This window comes from Micromys minutus, assembly GCF_963924665.1.
Source record: "Micromys minutus genome assembly, chromosome: 24".
Lineage (NCBI taxonomy): Eukaryota > Metazoa > Chordata > Mammalia > Rodentia > Muridae > Micromys > Micromys minutus.
Genome location: NC_137959.1, coordinates 28,874,345 through 28,899,422, shown reverse-complemented (window position 1 = coordinate 28,899,422; position 25,078 = coordinate 28,874,345). Strand labels below are relative to the sequence as shown.

Here is a 25,078-nt window from a genome sequence, read left to right as displayed (position 1 = left end):
CACTCTGGAGAAAGGCCAAGTAGCAAAGTAGACCTGGACCCGGGGATGGGGTGTTCTGAGAACCAGTCAGTGCAGCAAATTTGATATTAGCTACAGAATTGAGGCAGGAGAATAAACTGAGGCCATGGACGAGGAAGGTGAGCTTCGAGGCCTAGCCTTTTGGCCAGCTGGGAATGGTAGTTTTCAGCCTGTTCGGAGTCTTCGTTTTACAGGCTGTGAGTGAGAAGTTGCGTACTACATCTTCCGAAGTTCTTCAGGAGCCCGCGTTGGCTGGCTTCTATAGCGCTCTGCCTTGTGGGATATGTAGTCTATATCTGGCGAAGTATAGTAGCATCCAAAGAAAGGTTGTCGGGATTCGGACTCAGTTTCCCTGCGACCCTGGTATGCTCACGGCCCATTGGCTGAGCAAGGCAGCTCTTGTTGCACTCCTCCCCGCCCCCAGTGACACAATAGCAGCTCCCTCCAAGATGGCGGCGGCGACGGCAGACTCGGGAGCTGGGAACCCGCAGGCTGGGGACTCCTCCGGTGGGGACTCTGGGGGCGGGCTACCGTCACCTGGAGAGCAGGAACTGAGTCGGCGCCTCCAGCGCTTGTACCCTGCAGTTAATCAGCACGAGACGCCGCTGCCGCGCTCCTGGAGCCCCAAGGACAAGTACAACTACATCGGCCTCTCCCAGGGAAACCTCCGTGTCCATTACAAAGGTATCAGCGGGTCTGACCGCTGGGAGACAAGTCCAGAACATGTGCAGGGAGGCTGTGTCCAGAATCTTTGCTCGGGTTTTCTGAGAGTTGGGCCTTAGCCCAGTGGAACGTTCAGAGAAGAGGGGTTGGCCAGGCCGGGGTTTACCTGCTTCCTTTTGCTCTGTTCCTAAACACCCGACTCAAAGACAACTACATTAAATGTCCAAACCAGTGTTAAATAGGACCTTCTACTTCAGGGCCACTCCTCTTTCCTGAGCTGGCTCCAACTTATGCTAGGCCCTTTACCACGGCTTAGTTTCAGTAGTGTTTGCTAAAAGAGATGGTAACATTGTCACAGTAGGTACATGCCTGTCTGCCAGTCATCCTGGACTCGACTGGGGATTGTGTGCTGAAGTTGGTGGTAGTGATGAGTTCCATTTCTGCTACTTACTTTCCCTGGGCTCCAGGCCCGGCTGTTTGGATTCTGGAGAGACAGACAACAGTATTCTGTGTCGCTCACCCACTTGTGTTGCCTATATCTACCCTTGTTTTGCTGTTACGGAGGACAGTATCTCTGTCAGGACTGTTGGTCCTGGGTGGAGATGATCTAAAGGTGGGGAGGCTTTACTCAGTTGTCTTATTCCTTGGAGAGTACAAGAACTTCCTCTGGCCAGGGAGGATTGAAGTAACCTTAGCACAAAGAAAAAGGAGGCCTCCATTTGCATTTTCTGATGTTGACATTTCTTCCTTGGCTTCTTCCATCAGGTCATGGCAAAAATCACAAAGATGCAGCCTCTGTACGTGCCACCCACCCCATCCCAGCGGCCTGTGGTATATACTATTTTGAAGTGAAGATTGTCAGCAAAGGAAGAGATGGGTAAGCCTTCTTCACTATCCCTTCCCTCCTCAGCATAGAACTAGTGTTCCCTGTTGTCAAAGTTTGAAGCTTCAGAACTAGTATTAGGGACTGATGTTAGCCTGGTGACCCACTTGGATCTGGGTTACCTCTCCTCTGTCTAGGGACATAATCTGGTCTAAACAGTTGTCTTTGAGATTGGCAGGCACATTGTAGGTAGAACAGAAGGCACTTTTTTTTAGTATTGTAATTAGATAGTCATAGATCAGGGTTATAAGTAACAAGTTTACATTAACATTTCAAAGGGCATGTGGGGTTTCCCCTACTAGCACGTGGTGTTTGTGACTTCCCTCCTTTCTAAGTTGAGGTTCCTTTTTATGGCATTGAGTCAAGCAGAGGCCTCAGTAAGCTTCAAAGGCATAGTAGAGTCTGGGTAGCATTCATCAAAGCTGTGGTGGCCACTGTCATCTGGATAAACAGTGTACACATGGTCAGAATCAGGTGACCTTGCTGCTCATAAACTTGTTTTTCAGTCCAAGGTCTTGAACACCAGTTGGACCAGCTTTAAGGTCTTATTAAAATTAAAGTGCATTAGGGAGACTCCCTATGGGAGACTCCCTATTTTAGGGTGACCTAAGCAGACACAAGGCATCAGAGGGGACATTTTTTTGTCTTCCTTATTCTTCCAATCTCCTTTTCCCTCTAGTAATTATTATAAAACAGGTGTCCCAAGCTATTCCATAATGTGACTGTAACTATTTTGGGACAAGCTTTCTTTTTTTCTTCTTCTTCTTTTTTTTTTTTTTTTTTTTTTTTTTTGAGGGTGGGTGGTAGAGATGGGTGTGGATTTTCTGTTGTATAGCCCTGACTGTCCTGGAACTTGCTCTGTAGACTAGGCTGGCCTTGAACTCAGAGAGATCCATCTGCCTCTGCTTCCTGAGTGCTAGAATTAAAGGCATGTGCTACCACTACTACCATCACCTGACTAAGGGACAAGTTTTTTTAGGTTTGCCATGGGAGAATTGCAAACCCTGCCAGTGACATTTATGTGGATCTGAGTGTATGTTTTTGAGCTTTTAGGATAATGTTTGTCTCTTAACAACTACATTGTTTGCAAAATGGTCAGGTTTAGAGGCTGAGCCTGAACTGAGAATGATGATACATGGCTGTAATCCCAGTACTTGGGAGGCAGAGGCAGGTGGATCTCTGTAGAGGCCAGACTGGTCTACAGAGCGAGTTCCAGGACAGCTTGGACCCTGTCTCAAAGCAAAATAAAAAAGAAGAAAGAGGCTGAATCTGGGACAGGACCGTTGGGATTAGAACCTTGCCTGCTTTTCTCAGTGACTTTGTGACATCCTGGCCTTGGAGGACCCTGTGGGCTTGGGTAGATCTTGGGGCTTGAGTCTCTTCATAGTTACTCTGGGGAGTTCAGTGAGCATCTAAACTACCTTAAAACTCAGTGACTTTAGAATTTTAATCAAGGGAATCTGTTGGATCTTTAACTTTCATTCCTGTCTGCTTTATTTGTAGATAAGAAACTTATATTTGCTGAAAGACTTAAGACTTTAATATTTCTTTCTTTCCACCAGCTAATAAGACATATTTGATATGTTTAAATTAGTGTCAATGAGAATGACCTCTTAAAACAAACACCTTAAAAATAGATACAGTGTTGACTAAGATGTTGGTGTGGACTCAGATATTACCAGGGAGACTGATGGGTGTATTTCTTAAACTTGTAGGGAGGAAAATGGATCTTTTCTCTGTGGCCCTTTTTCATAGATAAGGGCTGAGCTAGTGAGAGACAAGAACAAGTTTTCGAAGGGGAGTATTTAAACTGAAAGATCTGGAATCCTTCGACTGGCCTTTTAGATTTCAGTGACTTGGTGAAGAAAGCTCTGTGTTAGACTGTATGACTATTGTGTTGTCTATGCATCTAAAAAAGGGTGAAAACCTGACATGGTGGTGCACACCTCTAATCTCCAACTCTGGAGGCTGAGGCAGACAGGCTGGTCTACATGGCAAGTCCCAGACCAACCAGGGCTCCATAATGTGATTCTGTCTCAACAAAACTAAGTATATTTTTTCAGGCTTCTTTTCCAGCAATTGTTTTTTGTTTTTAAATAACAATGTTTCATGTATCCCAGGCTGGTTTGTAACTTCTTATATGATGGAAAATGACCTGTAACTGATTAGCCTTCAGTCTTTACTTCACCAGTGTGCTAGGATTACAGACACATGCTACTCCACCTGATTTATACAGTGCTGGGGATCAAACCCAGTAGACAGGTACTCTTGTCAACTGAGTTACATTCCTGGGACCTATTCTCGGTATCTTTGCATATGTTGAATACACTTGCTGAGTTGATCTGGAAACTCAATTTTGTAAAGGTCTTTGTGTGTGTGTGTGTGTGTGTGTGTGTGTGTGTGTGTGTGTGTGTGTGTAATGGCTTTCTTCAGTTGACAGACCACTAAGATGGGAGTGGTTATATGACTCCTGAAAGGCTTCTTGTGGCTGAGGTGTAACCAGTTGTTGGTATGAGCTATAGGTCAGGTGTTTATTTTTCTTTTCTTATGTTTCAAGACAGGACTTTTCTGTATAGCCTTGACTGTGCACTATAGACCAGGCTGGCCTCAGACTCAGAGATTTGTCTGCCCCTAGCACCACACCATTTCAGGTTTGGTTTTTGAGGAGGCCAACAAGCAGACAGTGCTTGTTCCCCATTAATGTTGGAAGTATATTTTTACTTGGGTCTTGTTGATGGCATGAGTGTATTGGTTTTGTAGCCTTCCTGTGTTGTCACCTTTAAGCATCTCTAGAAAATGGCTGGAGCAAATGATGAAAGACTTGTTTTGTGGGTGAGTCCCTGAGATGTTTGGTGGCTGTCCTGGCTGCAAGGCTTAATGTGCAATAGCCTCACCTGTCAGGTGTCCTTGCCTGATCCCGGACACTTTTCCCATTATGACTGTTATTGCATGTCTTCTGGGTTGGTGTGAAGGAACATCTTTTTGGATCCTTATAGGATCACAATGTCAGGGGATACAGACAGGGAGAGTGCTAGCTGAGGCTAGAGAAGCAGGGCTCACTGTTTGCTAGGCTTAACTGACTTATTTTCCCATTGAATTTGTAAACCTGTCTTTCTGTAGAGTTGTGTTTTCCTATGGTATTTACTAATCCTTTGTTTTTTGTTTTTTGTTTTTTTTTATTGTCATGGTTCATCAGAAAGAAGTGCTTTTGTTTTCATAGTGTTTGGTAGAAAACACTTAGCTAGTATGGTTTGGTTTTACAGAAAGCTTTCTTTTAAGTGATTTTATTTATTTTTAGTTACCGCATGTGCGCGTGTGTGTTGTGAGTGCAGTACTTGAATTGGCTAGGATGTGATGGCACATCCCCTGACCCTGGCATTTCAGGCAGTTGTAATCTACCTGACATGGGTGCTAGGAATGAAACTCAGGTCCTCTGGAAGAGCACCATGCTTTTAGCAGATGAGCTCTCTCTCCAGCCCCTCAGAGAAGGGTTTTGTCTGTCTGCTTTGGGTGGTGATTCTTTTGAGACAGTTTTGCTTTGTAGCTCAGATAGCTTCAAACAAGTGGCAGTCTCTTGCTGCCTAAGCCTCCCAAGGGCCACAGAATGGTGTTATTTCAAGAGTTTTTGTTGTTTTGTTTTTCATCCTGATTGTAGCAGATACAGTAGAGCAGAAGCAAAGACAGCGATATATCAGCCCTGTCCTCAGGGAGCCTGTGGCCTGTACAGTAGGCCTGAGAAGAGCTTCTCCTAAGGGGAGGCAAAGTAGGGCATGGCAGTGAGGGATGAGTAGGAGTTTCCAGTAGGCACTACCTGTGGATCTGTGACCTGAATGGGTAATTAGCTTCATGCCAGGGTGCTGGGCTTTTAGGCTCTTCCTGTTTGGGAAGGAGGGCTCTGTTGAAGGAGTTAAGAGCTTGGCATAGACTGATTAGCTTCAGTTGAATTTTGCCATGTCATTAGAGCTGTGAACCTAGGGAGAGGTCTGATAGGTGAGAGGATGTCTCAAGGCCTGCCAGGGGTGCCCCCCTGAGATAAGGGGCATCTGGGTTCCTCAGGCAGATGACACATGGAGGGTGTGGCTGTCCTGGATGACAGATGCTTCAGTGTGACCCTCAAAATAGACTGTAACATCATCTTAGTGGCAGAGGCTTCCTGACATGTGATGGTCAGCTCTACCCAAGAACAGCAGACTTAGGCTGGAGTACTAGGTAGTGTAGGGAGCACTAGTGGGATGGTCTTCAGCTAGGGCCCTGAGTAAGGATCTTACAGCCAACCATTCATGCTACAAGCCAGGATGAACATTGATTGTCCTAGGGCTGGGCTCCAGGAGCACAGACACTAGGCCTATTTAGAGATGAGAAAGATACACTCCTGCAAGCAACCTCACAGGAGCATAGGAATTGTTAGACCGTGTTATGGACTCTATCTGGGATGGCCCAGGGCTTACATCTCCTTCTGCACCTCTGAGTTGATGGGACACTTGCAGAAGAGATGGTGATGAAAATTGCAAAGAGCAGCTGGAATGCTCAAGATAAACAAATTAAGAAACAGATGCTTTGGACAGAAGACACATAAAAAGATGAAGCTGTCCAGGGCATGGTGGCTTATGCTTGTAATTATTTTGCTCATGTGGCAGAGGCAGGAAGAACAAAAGCTTGAACCCAGCTTGGCTTCGATATAACTTGGGACTACACAGGGAGACTATGTTTGTTTGGAAAAATTGGGCCCCAGGGCAGAGTAAGTAGGGGCCAAATGGAAAACTCCTTGTATATTGTGGCCAAGGATCTTGGACTTTGTTTTGAGGGCAGTTGTGTGTACAGACTCTGGCTAGGGCAGAAGACTGACAGTCTGGTCTACCAGGCCTCTGCTGAGAGTCTTGTCCATGTGGGTCAGTGGCTTTATGTCTTTCATCAGGAACATAGTTTTCTCAAAGTATGAACCTTTCTCTTTCTCAGAACTAGAGTGACTCTTTGCTTACATTGTTGTCTGATGGTTTGGTTTTGCCAGCTCCTCTTTGAAAAACAGTACCATCCTATGTTTTATGCCCAAGTAATTCCCTCTCATGTGTTAGAATCACCCAAAGTGTCACTTCTTGGTCCTCTCATTTAGGAACCCCTCCCCCAATTCTGGTCTCTGTGCATGGTTCAGTGCTGTTGAATCTCTGCTTATTTATGGACTGACTAATGCCTTACCAGTCTCTGCCCTGAGGAGTAGGTGCTATCCTTGCTCAAAGCACTCGTAGGTAGGTGCCAGAAGTGGGGTCCTATTCTCCCTAACTGCCCAAAGCTGGTAGACTTAGAAGTGGCTGGAACCTCTTGAGGTGATATATGTCTTACCTTTATTGATGGTGAAAACTAGTTTGGACATCTTGGGATATAGCTCTGGCATGGGCTGAGGAAGCTGGAATCTTATTTTTCTAGTAGGGACTCCTCATTATAACTTGTCACCTGAACTATGAACTTAGAATGAGGAGTAAGAACACATTAAAAAAAATAAAAAGATTTATTTATTATATTTATATGAGTACACTGTAGCTGTTTGAGACATAACAGAAGAGGGCATTAGATCCCATTACAAATGGTTGTGAGCCACCACGTGGTTGCTGGGAATTGAACTCAGGACTGCTAGGAGAGCAGTCAGTGCTCTTACACATTGAGCTATCTTTCCAGCCCAAGAACACTTAATTAAATTTTAAAATGTGACACACGTGGATGTCAAAGGACAACCTACAAGACTTGGTCTCCTCTTTTCCAAGTGGTCCCTGGGATTGAACTCAGGTCTTAAGTCTTGGCATTGAGTACTTTACTCACTTAGCCATCTCTATGGCTTTTGGATTTTATTTTATTTTATTGCTTTTTATTTTATGAGACAGGGTTTTTCTGTGTTGCCTGGCTGTCTTGAGCTTGCTGTATAGACTATGCTGGCCTTGGACCCAGAGATCTACCTACCTTGCTTCTCAAGTGTTAGGATTAAAGGCATCATTGGCTCTTGAATTTTTTTTAAAGATTTATTTATTTATTTCTTATTTAAGTACACCATAGCTGTTATCAGACACACCAGAAGAGAGCATCAGATCTCATTTCAGATGGTTGTGAGCCACCATATGGTTGCTGGGATTTGAACTTAGGACCTCTGGAAAAGCAGTCAGTGCTCTTAGCCACTGAGCCATCTCTCCAGCCCGGCTCTTGAATTTTTTTTAATATTTATTTGTTTATTTTTGTTTTATTTTATTATCATTATTATTATTATTATTATTATTTTATGTATGTGAGTACACTGTCTCTTGTCTTCAGACACTGTCTTTTGTCATCAGAAGAGGGCCTCAGATCTCATTACAGATGGTTATGAGCCACTATGTGGTTGCTGGGATTTGAACTCAGGACCTCTGGAAGAGCAGTCAGTGCTCTTAACCGCTGAGCCATCTCTACAGCCCTGGCTCTTGAATTTTTTAAGTTAGTTTTTATTTTGTGTGTGTGTGTGTGTGTGTATGTATGTATGCATGTATGTGTGTGTGCTCGCGCATGCGCATTACACCTCATAATGGAGGACAGAAGGCAGCTTGTAAAAATAGATTCTCTTCTACCATGTGAATCCTGACAGTAGAACTTGGGTTAGCAGGATTGACAGCAAGCTCCTTTACACACTGAGCCATCACTGCCCTGTGAGTGCTGATGGTAGTGTTTTGTTTAGTTTTTACTGTGTAATTTTGGCTGGCCTGGACCAAGCTATGTAGACCAGGCTGACCTCAAACTCATTGAGATCCACCTGCATCTGCCTCCGGAGTGCTGGATTAAAGGCATACAGCACCATAACCTGGCTCCTTGGGTCCTTTATAAATTAAATTTCCTTAGTCAAAGGTCAACCACTAGGGAAATTCCTAGACTGTTCCTCCTTTTGCTTCTTCAGTCTCTGGAATGCTTGATTTATTTCTTAGGTGGCTCAGTACAAAGGGGAGAATCCTAGTTAGAAGGCAAGCCAGGATTTTTGAGGCTGAGCAGAGAGAGTGTGAATTTAGCAGACCACTGTGGTCAAGGATCAAGTTGGAAAGAAGACTAGTGTCTGAGAGAAGTGGTAGCTGATCTCAGTGCAAGGATGTTTCTCTGCTTCTCAGAATCTATATAAAATGCCTTCATAGCTTCAAGATTCAACTGTGTTATTGCTGTGACCAAAATGTGGAGTCATGGCTGACTTGCGAGGACTGGAGGACTTGATGGTAGAGCAGTGAGTAGCCCTTCTGTCACCAAGATGTCAGAACAAGATGCCCTGGGCCGTGTAGGGATTTGGGAGGGGGCCAAGAAAGTTCTTTTCACCCCAATCCTGGCTCTCTTCTTGTCTTAGTAGATATCTTAAGATTTCAGGAAACTTTAGTGTGCTAGCTAGTTTTTTATAAGTTAACACAACACATAGTCTTCGGAGAGGAGGGAACCTTAATTGGACAAAAAAAAAAAAAAAAAAAAAAAGGCTCTAGCAAATCGGGCTGCAAGCAAGCCTGTGGGCATTTTCTTAAATAGTTATGGATAGGTGAGGGTCCAGCCAACTGTGGGGTGTCGGTCCTGAGCTGTATAAGGAAACTCCCCCCATGGTCTCTGTGTCTGTCCTACCTCCAGGTTCCTGTCCTGCTTGAGTTCCTATCCTGATTTTCTTCAGTGATGAACAGTGATTTTGAAGCAAAAGCCAAATAAAAACTTTCCTCCTCAAGTTGCTTTGGTCATGGTGTTGCACCACAGCAATGATAACCCTAGCTAGTCAGGAATGACAGATGTCAGGGCTCAAATACACCATTACATCCTGAGCTTCCAGGGAAAACCTTGATAATTAGATAATAGCACTCATTCTAGTCTAGGTTTTTTCTCAATTCACAGTATACCAGGAAGTTGATTCTTTTTTTTTTTTTTTTTCTTTTGTCATAGTTTCAGCCTAGGATGACTCTCCCAGCCTTCAGGGCAGAGGTGATTAGAAGATGAGAAGTTCTGGCAGTAGAACCTAGAACTTGCTATGTAGACCAGACTGGCCTTGAACTCACAGAGATCTCCCTTTTCTGCCTCCTAAGTGCTGTGATTAAAGGTTTCTGTCTTTGTACCTAGCTAAGAAATGTGAGTTTGTTTGGTTTTTCCAGACTGAGTTTCTCTGTGTAAGTCCTGGTTGTCCTGGAACTCACTTTGTAGACCAGGCTGGCCTCAGCTTGGAGATTCTTCTGCCTCTGCCTCCTTAGTGCTGGGATTAAAGGCATGTGCCACCACATCTGGCTAAACATACTTCTTAAAAATTACTCTTTGTTTATATGTATGTATGTATGTCTGTGTATGTATTTGAGGGTGCCTTCAGAGAACAGAAGAGGGGGTTGGATCTACTGGAACTAGAATTACAAATAGGTGGTTGTGAGCTGCTTTATGCAGGTGCTGGGCACTAAACTCAGATCTGCTGGAAGAACAGCAAGTGGTTTTGACTGATGAGTCATCTCTCCAGCCTCTAAAGTATATATATATATTTTTTTAACTGGGTGTGGTGTTCATGTTACCCCACAATTTGAAGACTGTGGCAGGAGGCTTCAGGGAGAAACCCTGTCTGAAACAAGCAGAGCAGTATTTTTATAGTACTAGGGATCTAACCCTGACCTTGTATATGCTAGGCTCTACCACTAAGATAAATATGTGTGTGTGTGTGTGTGTGTGTGTGTGTGTGTGTATTACTATTATAGATATGTGTATGAGTCTGTGTGTATGTGCACATGTGTGTGCATGTATTTATGGAGGACAGAGGAAGGTGTCAGATACTCTGGAGCTGGAATTATAGACAGGCAGCTATGAGCTGCCTGACGTAGGTGCTGGGAATGTCATGTAAGTCCTCTGGAAGGCTAGCTAGTGTTCTTAGCTGTTGTGCTATCTTTGCAGCCTTTGTTTTTGAGACAAGGTTTCATGTATTCTAGAGTTTCCTGAAAGTCACTATGTAGCTTATGATAACCTTGGATCTACTTTTCGAGTGCTAGGGTGTGTGTGTATCTGTCTGTCTGTCTGTTCCTATATCTGGATTATGTGGCGGTGCTAGAGATTGAACCCAGGTTTTGTTGCTTGCTAGACAAGTACTATGTCAACTGAGTTACAGCCTTTTACCTATAGTCTGTAATTTTTTCAGTCTGTCTGTCTTTGTTTTTTGAGACAGTGTTTCTCTGTAACTTTGGCTGTCCTAGAACTCACTTTGTAGATCAGGCTGGCCTTGAACTCAGAGATCCTCAGCTTCCTCTCAAGCACTGGAATTAAAGGTGTGCACCACCCTTGTCCATTAGAACTTTATTTGAAGACAAAGTCTAAGTAAATTGAATAGGATGCCTTTGATTTGTTCCATAGTCCATGCCAGCCTTGAACTTGAGATTTTCTTGCCTCAATCTCCTTAGTTGCTGGGATTCTAGGTCTGGTGAGTCAGACTGAGAAAATAATTGCTCTAGAGTTAAATGGTTTATGCCTGAGTACTTCAGCACATTTATCATGTTTACACATGACTGTGCCATGGTTCTGTGATTACTTAAAGCTGAAGAAGTAGAAGTTCGAATCCAGAGTCTACCACGCATAGGGCTTGATGGGAACCCTTCTCACATTAAGCTGAGATACTGAATGTCTGCATCCTCTGGTTAAGGGCAGTGTGTTTGTTTTTTTTTTTTTTTTTTTTAATGGGCAGGATCTGGAAAGTCAAGACTTGATTTTAAGACTGTTGGCCCTTTAGAGAGGAGCCCAGAACTGAGTAACCTAGGATTGTCTGTGTGGGCTGTACTTGTTTGGCATGTTTCCCTGAGTGTCAGTGTTGGTGAGTGTACCATGGTTTCCTGAGCCACACTCTGAGCCACCTTTCTTTATGGGGGCACATCTTGACTCAAAGCCTTTTTTGCCTTTTGGATTATTTCTCCCTGTATAGTGCTGGAATCTGTCATGCCCCTCCTCTAAATGAGCTGCATGGCTTCCTGGCAGTGGTTGCTGGAGGAACAAGGTGCACACAGTAACTGGTGCCATGATAGTCTGTGTGGTTTTAAGTGGGCTCATCAGACTATGAAATACAATCTCCAGTATTAGCTCTTATTTCAGACCTAAATGTCAGTTGGTGTTTTGCCTGAATGGTCTTCCAGGAACCATTTTGTAGTCACTGTCCTAGAGTCTTCTCTGTTGGTTTCTTTTATCTGGGGCAAGTTCTGAGAGGAACAAGATTGCCTGCCATCTAATGAGCTTTGGCTCAAGTGTTAGATGGCAAGATGAAAATGCTGGGTGAATCCCTGGAGCTCCTTGGAGACTGGGGACTTTTTTTCTTTCTTTTTTTTTTTTTTTTCCAAGACAGGGTTTCTCTGAGTAGTGTTGGCTGTCCTGGAGCTCATGCTGTAGTCCAGGCTGTCCTTAAATTCAGAGATATACCTGCTTCTACCTCAGATAGGTTTAAAGGTGTTTACCACCACCAAACATAATCTTTTTTATTTTAAATCAGAGAAGGTGGGCTTTCAGCTTCCCACAGCTACTCCAGAGCCATCTCCATACTGAGCCTCAGGTCTTTTGTATCAGTCCTCACCAAAGCTCTCACATTAATAGAACCTTTACCCCTGAAGGCGTGAGCTTCTGTAGCCAGATACGTTCTGCACCTTACTCAGTCATTATTTAAGGTGCTTGAGGATTTGGTGGACCACAAGATTTACCTGCCCTTTGAGAGACAGTGAGAAGAGCTGGGTTTTTGTTCTTCTTGTTCTCATTTGCTCTGTGCAAGAAGAGAGGGGCTTCTTTTTCTGGCCTTGACAACAAGGCCAGAGTACAGACTGCTCTGATGCCTTCCATTGAGCTCTGTGCCTGGGCCCTTACTTGTCTTATCAGGAAAAGCCAGCTGACCCTCATGGTATCTAGCTTAGCTATAAGAACTGTGTGCGCTAAAGACCTTCTACATAAGTTTGTCCATTTTATTTTTCTCTCCCTCCCTCCCTCCCTCCCTTCCTTGCTGGCTCTCTTGCTCTCATTCTCTTTCTTTCTTTTTTTTGAGACAAGAATTTCTCTGTGTAGTCCTGGCTGTCCTAGAGCTCGCTCTCTTTAGACTAGGAGGGCCTCAGACTCAGTTCTGCCTGCTTTTACCTCCCGAGTGCTGGGACTAAAGGTGTGCATCACCACACCTGGCTAATTTGTTTGCTTCTTTCAAGGCAGAGACTCACTATATAGTTCTGGTTGTCCTAGAACTCACTGTGTAGACTATGTTGACTTTGAACTTAAAAAGATCTACTGTCTCTGCCTCCTGTGTGCTGGGATTAAAGTCATGTACCATGTGCCTGGCTTGTTTATCCTGTTTAAATGTGTAATTCAGTGATTTTACTTAGGGTCACAATATTATCTTATTAAATAATAATTATTTTCAATCTGAGAATCTCAGTACTCAGGAGGCAGAAGCAGGTAGATAAAGGTCTAGGCCGGCCAGGACTACACAGTGAGACCCTGTCTCAAACAAAACCCCCAAAATCCAAAACTCATCAGTTCTCTCTTCCTCCCAGCCTCTGATTACATTCTGTGTTTATAAAATTACCTATTTTAAATATATTTTAAAAAGAATTATTTATTTTATGTATGTGAGTACACTGATGCTGTCTTCACACTAGAAGAAGGCATCGGATCCTATTATAGATGGTCTGTGAGCCACCATGTGGTTGCTGGGAATTGAACTCATGACCTCTAGAAGAGCAGTCAGTGCTCTTAACCGATGAGTCATCTTTCCAGCCCCATTTTAGATAGTTTTACATTAATTGAATCCTACAATATGAGTCCTATGATGTCTAACTTGTTTTGTGTAAAAATTTTTTGAAGGTATCTGTTGTAGTTTGAACCTGAGCATCATTCCTTTTTTATGTCTGAGTCATTCCTCACAGTGTAGCTAGCTAGTTAGATAGCTAGGCATACACACAGACACATTTTGTCTATCCACTCATCTGTTGATAGACATGCCTTCTTGTTTGCATTCTTAGTGACCAGTGATGTTGAGCATCTTTTCATGTGCTTATTCTGTATAGCTACTTAAACACACACACACACACACACACACACACACACACACACACACACACACGAGGTTTGTTTGTTTGTGTCTGAGGCTATTTTCAAGTTCATTGTGTATCCAAGGATGTTCTTGAACTTCTGATCTTCCTGCCTCCACCTCCTGGGTGCTGGGATTTTAGGCTTTGTTGCCATGCTCAATTTTTGCTGTCTGGGGTTCTTTATGTATACTAGACAGTCTACTAACTTAACTACTTCCCTGGTCCTAGCTGTTTTACAAATCTTTCAACAAATGTCTATAGGGCTGGTGAGATGGCTCAGTGGGTAAAATCACTTGCTGGATTACGCCTGAAAATCTGAATTTGACCCTAGAAACTCGTGGTAGAAAGAAAGAACCAATCTTTTAGCACTGTTCCCTGTTCTCAGTACACGTGCATGTGCCGTGGCCTACATATACCTGCATTCATACATACACTCATACACTAATAATATATAAAATAGAAAAGGCACAGAAGGAGCAGCTGTATAGTCTTTTGTCTGTTTTGTAATTGGTTTGTCTTTTTGTTTGAGTTATAGGAATTTCTCTCCTTTCTTCTTTCCTTCCTTTCTTAATCTGAGATTGAGTTCATAGCACTTGCCTGATTGGTACGCTGTATGTAGACATAGTGTTGTAGCACATGATGGCCTTGAGTTCCTGATCCTTCTACATCTTCCTCTTGAGGGCTGAAATTACTGGCATGGGTCACTGCACCCTGCTAGTATTTTATTTTGCAGTATATGCATGTGTGCAGGTGTCTGTGTGTGGGCATGCATGTGCAGCGGCACAGGTATGAAGATCAGAGGATAGTTCTGAGGAATAACTCCTTTCCTTCCCTCATGGAATCCAGAGATTGAACTCGGGTCAGTAGGTTTTTGTGGGAAGTGCTCATACCCACTGAGCCATCTTGCCTGCACACTTGGTTGACCTTTGTTTGTCTGGTTTGGTTTTGGATTTTCTGAGAGACAGTGTTTTCTCTGTGTTGTCCTGGCTATCCTGGAATTTGATTTGTAGACCAGGATGGCCTCCAACTCAGAGATCTGCTAGCATCTGCTAATACTGGGATTAAAGACATGTGCTACCACGCCCAGCTTCCTGGCTTCTTGGTTGGCTTTTTAATTGCTCTTCCAAGATATATGTTGGATTTGCATCTGGGTTTGGTACATTTATAACAACACATAGCCATTACCGGCATTATTCTGCAACAATTAAACTTGCTGGGTCAGAGCTGGGAAGGAGCTGAGAAGCCCTTAGTTAAACTTCTCTGATATCGAACCTGAGATGTGGGTTGAAATCCAAGATCTGTGATCCAGAATTAGGGTGGAATCCCTGAGAACAGCCTTATGGAGTTGGGGGTATCATGTCTAAAGGCCAACCAAGAAGTGCTTTCAGAGTTGGGTATCACATCTAAAGGCCAACCGAGATGTGTTCCCGTCATTTTGCTTTTATTTTTCATAAAGCCAGATTGGCTGTGTAGGCTTGAACTCCTGCATCAGCTTCCAAAATGCCAGAATTAGAGGTATACACCATGCCTGGCTGTCACTTTAAAATTGCTCATGGTCTGGCAAGATCATTGAGTAGGTGAAGGTGCTTGCTCCTAAGCTTGATGACCTAAGTTTGACCCTGACTCACATGGCGGAAGGAGAACTGGCTTGAGTAAGTTGTTTTCTGACCTCTACATGTGCATCATGGCACAACTGTAAGCCCAGAACTGGTAAATATATCTAATGAATTAAAAAACCCCCAAACAAATAAACAAAACAATCAAAAAATAAAATAAACCAGTTATAGTAGCATGTGCCAGTAGGATTTGCTGAGGAGGCAGAGGCAGGATTTCAAGGCTAGCCTAAGAAACATTTCAGCAGTGGTGGTGCACGCCTTTAATCCCAGCACTCTGGAGGCAGAGGCAGGTGGATCTCTGTAAGTTCCTGTTTTGTTCTACAGAGTTCCAGGACAGCCAGAGCTGTTATATAGAGAAGCCCTGTCTCAGAAACCAAATAAATTCTTCAGATGCTTCCCTTCCAGAAATAAGGGAATACTAGATTTGTTTCCAAAAGGGTTCTCAATTAGGAAAAGACCAGAAAGGTGTGGTGTCCTCCCTCTAGCCTCATACAGAACTGGAGGATATGAGGGAGTCTAATGGTCTTGCTTCTAAGGTCCTGCCCTCTGATATGACCAAGCATGGCTGGGTCTTTAGTCACTTGAAGCTGTGTTGAGCCTGTCTCCTAGGAGTATGCTCTGGTACTTGAGGTGTGATTACAAGATGCCATATTTGAGCCTGGGCTTGAGTCCTACTGCCTATCGTGGATTTTGACACTTTCTCTATTCCAGTGTAGTCTCAACCTCTGTCATGGTTCAGGGAGGTGGATGTTCTGATGAACTAGCAAGGAAAGCCAAGCCCAGTCTGCCTCTTGTCACTGAATTGCTGCACTAGGTTGATCTAGAGAGGTGGTTATAGCTGGCTCCTAAATGGGATTTTTCTACAATTATAAAACAATTCCAAGGCTTATGGATGTAACTCAGTTGGCAGACTGCCTAATATTTCAAAACCCTGGGTTTGATCCTCAGCACCACATACACTGGATGTGGTGCTCCATGCCTGTAATCCTAGTACTTCGGACACAGAAGAAGGAGGATTGAAAGTTCAAGGCTCTCTCTCTCTCTCTCTCTCTCTCACACACACACACACACACACAAAGCAAAATAAGACAAAAAGAAATCAAACCCATCATCACCAAATAATTTATGTTATAGGAAATATGGAAAACAGAGAAGGAAAGAGTCGAAGTTGACATCTCTCCAGATGACCAGTTTTAGCATACCGCCTTTTCTGTGGAAGAGAGGGCAGGGGTGAGTGGTAGGTCGCCTGGGCCCCAGTAGCTGCCATCCTATCCTGAAGGCAGTCATTTTCCTGGGCCTCAGTTGGACCCCTTTTGTCTATGAGTCACTGTTAGAAGCTTCTGGGTAGATAAAATATGGGTGTGGTTATTAGCTAAGGGTTTTCCTGCCTACCTACAGTGTGGCTGCCCCTTCTCCAAGTCTAAGGTGAGTCACTACCTGGCTTGATCTTGTACTGAAAAGCTACAGTGGGGGCAGAGAGACTTTTGTAGCTGCAGCTTGCATTGTGATTTTGGTAGTCAGTGGCAGAAACTGAGAAGTTAGAAACCAGCTCATGACCAGCTACCACCAGACACTTGTCTGTTATCCCTCTATACTTCCTAGCTGTCTTTGTTAAATGGTATCTCCTCTCTGGTTTGCTGTCATATAGAAGAAGAGAACAAATTAAATAGGTTCTCTCTCTCATCTCTGATGCCTGAAAAGAGAACCCCATGAACAAATAAGGTATTGTCTAAGCTGTTGGATCCGTTCTGTCACCTGTTAAGGGAGGGGGGCTTTTTGCTGTCTCCCTCCCTCCCAGGCTATGTTAAATCAGTCTGTATCTGGCAGTGTTCTTAGCAAAGCCTGGCCTATTACCAACAAGGAAGCAAATGTTCATGTCCTTTCTCCTTGGTAATCCTAAAATAAACAGGCATTTGTTTTTAGATGTCCCAAGTTCAGGCCTTTGAGAAGCTTTATCAGATTCTCCTACTGGAAGAACCTATGTGACCTACTAGAACAAAGTGGGTCATGTACACAGTCATCTACCATCTGCTTTCCCTGAGCACAGCCCAGGTGCTCCTTCATCTAGTTCTTGTGAACTGCTGCACTGAGGCCACTCTGGGTTCATGACACTGGCTGATGATGCATGCCCTAAGAGGCCGAGGGACATGACCACAGACCCATGGTGAACTTGAGAGCAGAGATGAGATTTGAATCTGAGAATGTCCTGTATGTTTCTTGTTAAGGGATTGTGCCTGGGGTCATTGTCAGGGTGAGAACAGTTGGGGGTTGATAGCTGAAGCCTCTGGAGAGTGCTTTGGCTTCAGAATTTCCTAGTCTCAGTCAGCCTTGCTTTGGTATTTATTTGTGCTGGTACATGTCTTAGGCTTCTCAAGCCTCTCCCTACCTCATACACTCACTATGTTCTAAAGAGTGGTTGGCTTTTTCCTTTTTTTTTTAATCTCTGTTGCTTTATTAGGATGACTTTGATAGTGTCTGGGTTTTCTTCTTCAGTCTGTGTCTGCTATTTGATCAGGTGTAGCCTTTCTACACCTCTTCTGTGGCTTCCTATTGATTTCTCATGAAGTTCAAACTCCTTAAGTTAGCATGTAGTCTGTGTGTGTTCCCCTCCCCCATTTCCTGTCCTGCTATGGTTCTTTGTATGTCTGTCCAGCCTACAACTCAGTCACACTGAACATCTTTCAGTTCCTCTATCCTGTGTCTGCTTTCTTGTCTTTTTGCCTTTGCACATTCCATTGCTTCTGCATAGTAATACTCCCTTTAGCTTCTCTCATGTCCTTTACCAGGCATTAGCTCAGCTTTCACTTCCTCGGGAACTCCTTGCATCACATCAGTGCACTCTGGCTCTCTGGTTCAGCCTTGACTTGCTGCTGGTGGGACTGAGTGTAGGAGCCTGCCCTGTGTGCCTAGCACTGTGCTCGTCTCTGTGGAAGAAGGCATGACTGAGACCTCAGGGTCTCTAGAAGAAGGTATTACTTGTGTTGGGTGGTTGTGGCCCCCTTGTAATCAGCTAACTGCATAGATAAGGGTTTATTTCTGGGCTCCCTATTTCCATTTTATTTTGTTGGTCTTGGTGTCTGTTGTTTGCTAGTCTTATATTGGGTTGTTCTTTTATTTTTATTGTTGGATTTTAGTCCTATATTATTTTGATTAGTCTAGCCTTACTGTAGTAAGTTTGAAATCAGGAAATGAGTCCTCCAACATTTTTTACTTTTTGAAGATTATTTTGGCTACCTGCTGCCACTTGAGATTCCACATAGATTTTTTTTAATTCTGGGGAAAAAAAGGTTGATTTTTGTCTTTTTTGGGGTGTGTGTGTGATCAAGTGTATATAAGTGTGTCTTGTGTGCCTGAGGAGGTCAGAAGCAGCATCAGATCACCTAGAAATAGTTACAGATGGTTGTGAGCTGCCATGTGGGTGCTGGGAATTGAACCCAGGTCCTCTGAAAGAGCAACAGGTGCTCTTAACCACGGAGCCATCTCTCTAGTCCTGGTATTGACATTTTAAGATGAAGTGTTCCAGTTGATGAACAAGTCCGAGGCTGGTCCGCCTGTCTGTGTCTACCTAATGCTGAGATTGAAGGTGTGTGCCATCATCACCTGGCTCATTGTTGTCATCATCATTATTATTTTTGCTGTTACTTGTTTGTTTGTTTTTTTGAAGTATGTTTTCTTTGTGCAACCTTGGCTATTATAGAACTTGCTCTGTAGACCAGCAGTACAGCCCCTTGCCTGGGCTAGATACCCAGTATTACAGAAAACAAAGCCAAAAAGTGTATAGCTCAGTATTTTTAGTATATTCGAAGGGTCCTTATGGCACTTTCTTACTTGCTTATTTTAGGCTGGCTGGATGATAGTCTTTAGGTGCCTAGAAACCTACTAGGAAATGGGAGCCCACATATATTTTGAACAAAAATTGAGACAAGATCTGTTTATGTAGTCCTGGGCGATTTGCTTTGTAGTCCAGGCTGGCGCTCAACTTGTGCTGTTCTATCTGCCTTTCTACCAAGTGCTGCTGGGGAATTACAGTTATGTGCCATTACAACACCCATCTGTGAAACAGTAGCTTCTCCCTTTTCTTTTATTCAGTGCCTGGGGCTTGAGTCCAGGTATCTAGACCTGGTCAGTATGCTGTGCCACATGTAGCCCAGGAACCTGTGGCTTCTTGTAGCTTCAGAATGCCCTCACTCTGGAAAAGACTTAGTGTTGTCTAGTGTTTGAAGAGTTGGAGTCTGGTTTCCCTGAATCCCAACTTGGCTGGGTCTGCTGGTTGAACTCCTGTGGAGCTGCTTTCGGTGTCATCGACACCCAGAGGTAGCATGGTGCCCAATGTGAATGGGTGTCAGCTTCCCCTGGGTGTTGTATACCTAACTCATACCATCAGATTTTGAAGTTGAGGTTGTAGTTTGTGAAGAGGCTCTCGGGCTATTATTTAGGAAATGCCATTCCTCCTGAGAACCAATAGGAATGTAATGATGGATACCACCGAAGGTAGAAGAGACTTCTCTTGTAGGAACAAATAACTTGTTTTGTTTTTAATAGTGCTGGGCTTCGTACATGTTAGACAAGTGCTGTACAATTGAGCTATAACCCTAACCACCTAAAAGCAACTTGTGTTTTGAGCATAGATGTCTTAGTGGTCACTCATCCCCATGGAACATTGTAGAACCAGATCCAGAACTTTGGCTGGTGGCCATCATAACTTTTCTTGGGGCATCCTTGATTTACTATGTTTGTACTAGCTTAGAATAAGTCAAGGGTCATCCAGGGAGCAGATTAGGCTCCAAACACAAGCTCTTACCTTAGTTTCAGGAAATTCTTTTGCCAGTTGTGGGACTGCATGGGTTACAGGATTCAGGCTCAGATACCTCACAGTAGCACAGGGTGAGTGGCTGCCATCCAAGCTGGGGAACCCCTGGCTGTGTTGCACTTGTGCAGTCTGGGCAGGCTGATGGAGTTGTTTACTGCTTGATCAGCAAAGACATCCAGGGAATGGAGACCAGCTCTTGGCATCCTCTACCACTTAAAGCCAGGAAGCTGATTATTTAGGCTGATGTTTTTCTGGGGAAATGTGCAGGTTCTAATCTAATGGGAGTTCTGCCAGCGGGCTCACACAACAGCTCCTGATGGTCCTAGAAGCTGGCAGTCAGTATATGTGTTTCTTGGAAGGGCTGAGCATTACGTTTAGCCTCCAGCTGTGTATTGGGCCATGTCTTTTACCTCAAAGGATCTAACTCTGTGTCCCAGATATTAAAGTAAGGAAGCCAAGTTTTCTCTAAGCTATGGATGCTCCTCTATAAAATGCCAGACCTTTTCTTTTTGCTGACCACCTCCTTTAAACAATGTGGGCTAAATTAATTAGTGCTTTGTGCTAGTAGTCTATGTTTTTTCTTGATACCTGTGCAACATGATGAGGATTACTGGTTTCAAAGGAACATGGGTGGGTCAGAGCCTTGTATTCCTGTTTACTATTCTGTTTGGGTATTAGAAGGCTCCTCTAAAACCCAGTGGTTCATCCAACAAGAGAAAGGAAAGAGGGGACTAATATCATGTGAATGCCAGGCAGGGGCGGGGTCACTATGGTATAGGCCCTGTGATTATTAGGAAGCAGGTGTACAATTCAATGGCATTAAATACATGACATTGTTTGGCAGCTATGAAGTTACACCTTAGCTTCTTTGGATGGTGTTTCGGATGTTTTAAGTATTCAGCTGCCTGTTTAGTTCATACTTGTATGTGCTTCAAATCAGATCATTATATTGGCTTCTTCTCTTTTACTCTTAAAAATGATGACTTGATTCTTTTATTTTTAAGTTCTTGAGTATACCCATTTTCTTGTATACCACACAGTTAGCCTGAAAAAGAGATTTCCTTTTTGGTTTGCCTCTCTCTTCCAAGTGCCACTAAGACTTGGAAGTCGCCAAGGAAGGACCCCACCTTTCCTTGCATCCCTTACTTAGATACCTGGGGTGTGTGTGGGGGGGTGGTTTTAGAAGTTCAGACTTTACTACCTCCCTGCTTTGTGTGATCTAGGAAGTTAGTCATAAATGTGCAGAGAGGGACTCTGTGTGTGTGTGTGTGTGTGTGTGTGTGTGTGTGTGTGTGTGTGTGTTGAGAATCCTGAGCAGAAGCTGTGTCAGGGTTTGTGACGAAGCAGAAAAGACACAGCTTGGCTATACTTTTTCAGTGCACAGATCCAGAGCTACATGGAAAGACCCTGACTCAGAAAGAAAAAGAAAAGAAAGAAAGAATAGGTTGTCTACAGGTAGGGCCTAGAGAAGTCAAATAAAAAGCTGAGGCTTCTCCGAGAGCCATTAGTATATTGAAGAAGCCTGTGCTCATTGCTTCCTCCTTAATGAGTTCCATCACGGCCTCTTCAGACATACAAAGTGTTCTGCTTTGTTCTCATTCTTTCCCTGTTTGCTTTTTTTAAGGTACATGGGAATTGGACTCTCAGCTCAAGGCGTTAACATGAACAGACTGCCGGGTGAGTCACTGCTGAAGAAAACATTGTTCTGCTCTCAGCTGCCCTGATCTGTTAGAGCAGAAGTGGCAACACAAAGACCTGAGGGTCTCGTTTGTGGGATGTCAAAGCATTGGGTGGGGAATTCCAAAGGATGGTCACTGCGTTAGGGCATCGCACATTTCAAAAACTAATTGACAGAAGCTGCAGAGAAGGCCTGGGAGTTACATGTAGAGGTTAAGACCCAGTTAAGAGTGCTTCCTGCTTTTCTAGAGGACTTGAGTTCACTTCCCAGCATTCATGTTGTGTGCTCACCACTGCCTCCTTGGACCCCCTGCACTCAGGTGCACAAACTTACACAATTACACATAATTAAAAATAAAATAAAATCTTTAAAAAATAAATTGGCAAAGGGTTGTCACTCATGGAATTTGAACTGTTTACTGTTAAAATGAAGTGACCTGAACTTACTCCTATTGCGGCTACGCCCCAGTAACCCTCAATCCTATTGGTCATTGCCAACCTGGGACTCAGACATGTGCCGGGAGACATGTACTGCCAAGCCTGGCTCCTTTTTGCTTGTTACTTCACCATGTTAAAGATCAAAGTCTTCAGGTGGCTTCCCACGTGGAACCTGGTTGAGGTGAATTCTGAATAAATAAAAGATATGGTTAAGATATCTGAATTTGTAGCTGTGGGTACACAGCAGATTCAGATTAGTGGAATGTTCTCAGTTCTGCATCTGGTCCTTCTCTGACAGTCCAGCATATTTCTAGTTCTTCTCTGCCCAGCTGTTCATTCCCTCTCCTAGCTTGGTACAACTGAGGAGGCAGAAACCTATCCTAAGAGCTGACAGATGCTGCTCAGTCCGTATTTGTTTTAAGTGGAAGAGGTGCCCTCACCTTAAATGATGAAGCTACCTGATAGCATCACGGAGGCAGGCAATGAATGTATTGTATTCCTTGTGTCTCTGATGCAGAAGACAGCAGGCTTTTTAAAAGAGGGAGTAACATTTCAGTGCCTTTTCCAAATAATTTAATTTTCACCACAAATTTGTCTATAATGGACTGATTCCAAATGCAATCTAGACTTGCTCTGGATTCAACTAATTGTCAGGAATTTGGCGTTTTTCTTTTTTGCCTTTTTGCTTTGATATGATTGGAAACAACTGTATAAATGTAAGTTAGGTGTTATCTCTTTATATTTTTAAATTCTCTTATATAGATTTGTTTCTTGCTTTCAGTGTGATCTTTAAACTTTTGTATTGTTTTGGTATTGAAAAAAAGATTCTATTTTTGGAGACAGTATAGTTCAAGCTGGCCTTGAATTTGAGCTTTTTCTTGTCTCTGCTTCCCAAGTGTGATCATAGCTGGGTTCCAAAGCTCTGCTTGCTTTTGACCTCATTTTCACTGACTGTTGGCTCTTCTTGAGTACTTCTTCCTGCCATATCTGAACTCTACCTGTAACTCCATATGTGGAAAGAAGAGTCACATTGATTTTGGATTGGGCTCTTTGGGAAGGATGGACATCTCTAACTTTCCTAGGATGCAAGGCTAGCTGAATGTGTGGGCAGATCTAGCATAGGACATGGATAAAGTGGAGGAATCCTCAAGAATGATGGAGAATCTGTCATTGCTCAGTCTACCACTGGATTTGGAAGGTTCGGATACAAGAGTGTGCTTTCAATTTTTCTGAGATTGCACTCACTCGTGTGTGTGTGTGTGTGTGTGTGTGTGTGTGTGTGTGTGTGTGTGTGTGTGCGCGCGCGCTTAGACCTGAAACTCCTTGGAGGCAAGATGAAGTATGATGGCGATTCAACCTTCTTGCCAAATGTTTTTGGTTTCCAAGAGGTCCTTGAATTGGAATTCAGTTGGGTGGATTGGATGTGTGATTGAGAAGAGGAGAGTGGTAACGGCCTTGGCTGGGTCCAAATTTGGAGATTTCTGTTACTATCTTTAAATGAGATGTTTGAGAGATAATATATCTTCAAGCCACTGGCCACTTGTTGGGGCTTCTGTTGTTTGTAGGCCAGTGCTTCTGTCCACATAGGCTCTGAGGGGGCTCTTTTTCTTTTTTTTTTTCTTTTTTTTTTCTTTTTTTTTTTTTTTTGGAGACAGGATCTTTCTATTATGTTTCTCAGGCTGTCTTGGAGGCAACTACACCCTCCCTCCCAAATATCCCTTTGAGATGATCAGTGTATGCATATATACTCAATGGACAGATTGTTGCTTTCTGTGTTCGTTCACCATCAATGACCCGGTCAAGCCATTTTGTTTGGATGCATCATACCTACAAACCTTTCTTTTTTTATTGGATATTTGTATTTATGTGAAGGAGTTTGTTTTGAGACATGGTTTTTCTATGTAGCTCAGGCTGTTCTTGAACTCATAGTCTTTCTACCTTCCTCTCAGTGCTGGGATTGCAGGCTTGCCACATAATGCCTGACTGTTTCTTTAAGTTGAAATTAAAATATTTATTCTGCTAGGTATTAAACATAGGACTTTGCATGTACTAGGCAAATACTCTCCTACTGAGCTACCTACCCTAAGGCTATTTTGACCAGCCTTAGAAAGATCTTCATGCAAACTGCTTGTTTTTTCTTCTAGTGTTATTTAGGGAGAGGTGTTAATGTATAGTGAAGATGTCAGGGTTTTTTTTTTTTTTTAAATTTGGCTGTCAGACCTTTTTGGGAGGTGCTGGTGACAGGAAAGCAGGATCTCATGTATACCAAGACAGGGTCCTCAAACTCTGTATATAGCTAAGAGTGACTTTGAGCTTCCTGTTCCTCTGAGACCTGGGATTGCAGGCCTATGCCATAATAAGGTTTTGGGGTAGGCCAGTTTGAAACATTACTAGCAAGCCTTACTAACAAGATGCTGTACTGACATTTTACATTTATAAGGTATGCAAAAAGTCCATGTGTTAGCATAGAAACTTTAACTTCACTGAAAATTAAGTCTTCCAAACCAGAAATGGCATACTGTAAGGAAAAGATGACGGGACACCAATGAAAGGAAAAGTCACTGAAAGGAAAAGTCACAGGGCACCAATGTTGTGAAAAGATGATGATCCGAGTCACGGCACCAATGTTAGGGGGAGGATGAAGAGAATGGGGGGGCTTATGGCCCATGGAGGTGTGGCGAGGCCTGGGGGCAAGGGAGATGCCTCTGAGGGGCCCATGTTGGGAATCCCTTCCCCCAGAGGGACCAGCCACACAATGGTATAGTACAGAATAGAGTTTATTCAGGCCACGGGAGAGGTAGAGAGAGAGAGAGAGAGAGAGAGAGAGAGAGAGAGAGAGAGAGAGAAGTAGAGGAGTAGAGGCCGGCCATGAGCACGTGGGAGAGAGGGGGGAAGGGAAAGGGAAGAGGAGGGGTAGGAGTGGGAGAGCAAG

At 43.6% G+C, this 25,078-nt stretch overlaps 1 protein-coding gene across 1 annotated transcript in view; it reads left to right on the top strand.

Annotated features, from left to right (window-relative positions):
* Positions 1–467: 467 nt before the first annotated feature.
* Positions 468–25,078, top strand: part of RANBP10 (RAN binding protein 10) — a gene marked incomplete at its 5' end in the record, with an annotated part of 58,973 nt that continues 34,362 nt past the window's right edge. The window contains 3 exons of the mRNA XM_080937084.1: positions 468–702; positions 1,447–1,558; positions 21,656–21,708. Coding sequence (XP_080793210.1) covers positions 468–702; positions 1,447–1,558; positions 21,656–21,708 — 400 coding nt within the window. The remainder of the gene's footprint in view (positions 703–1,446; positions 1,559–21,655; positions 21,709–25,078) is intronic.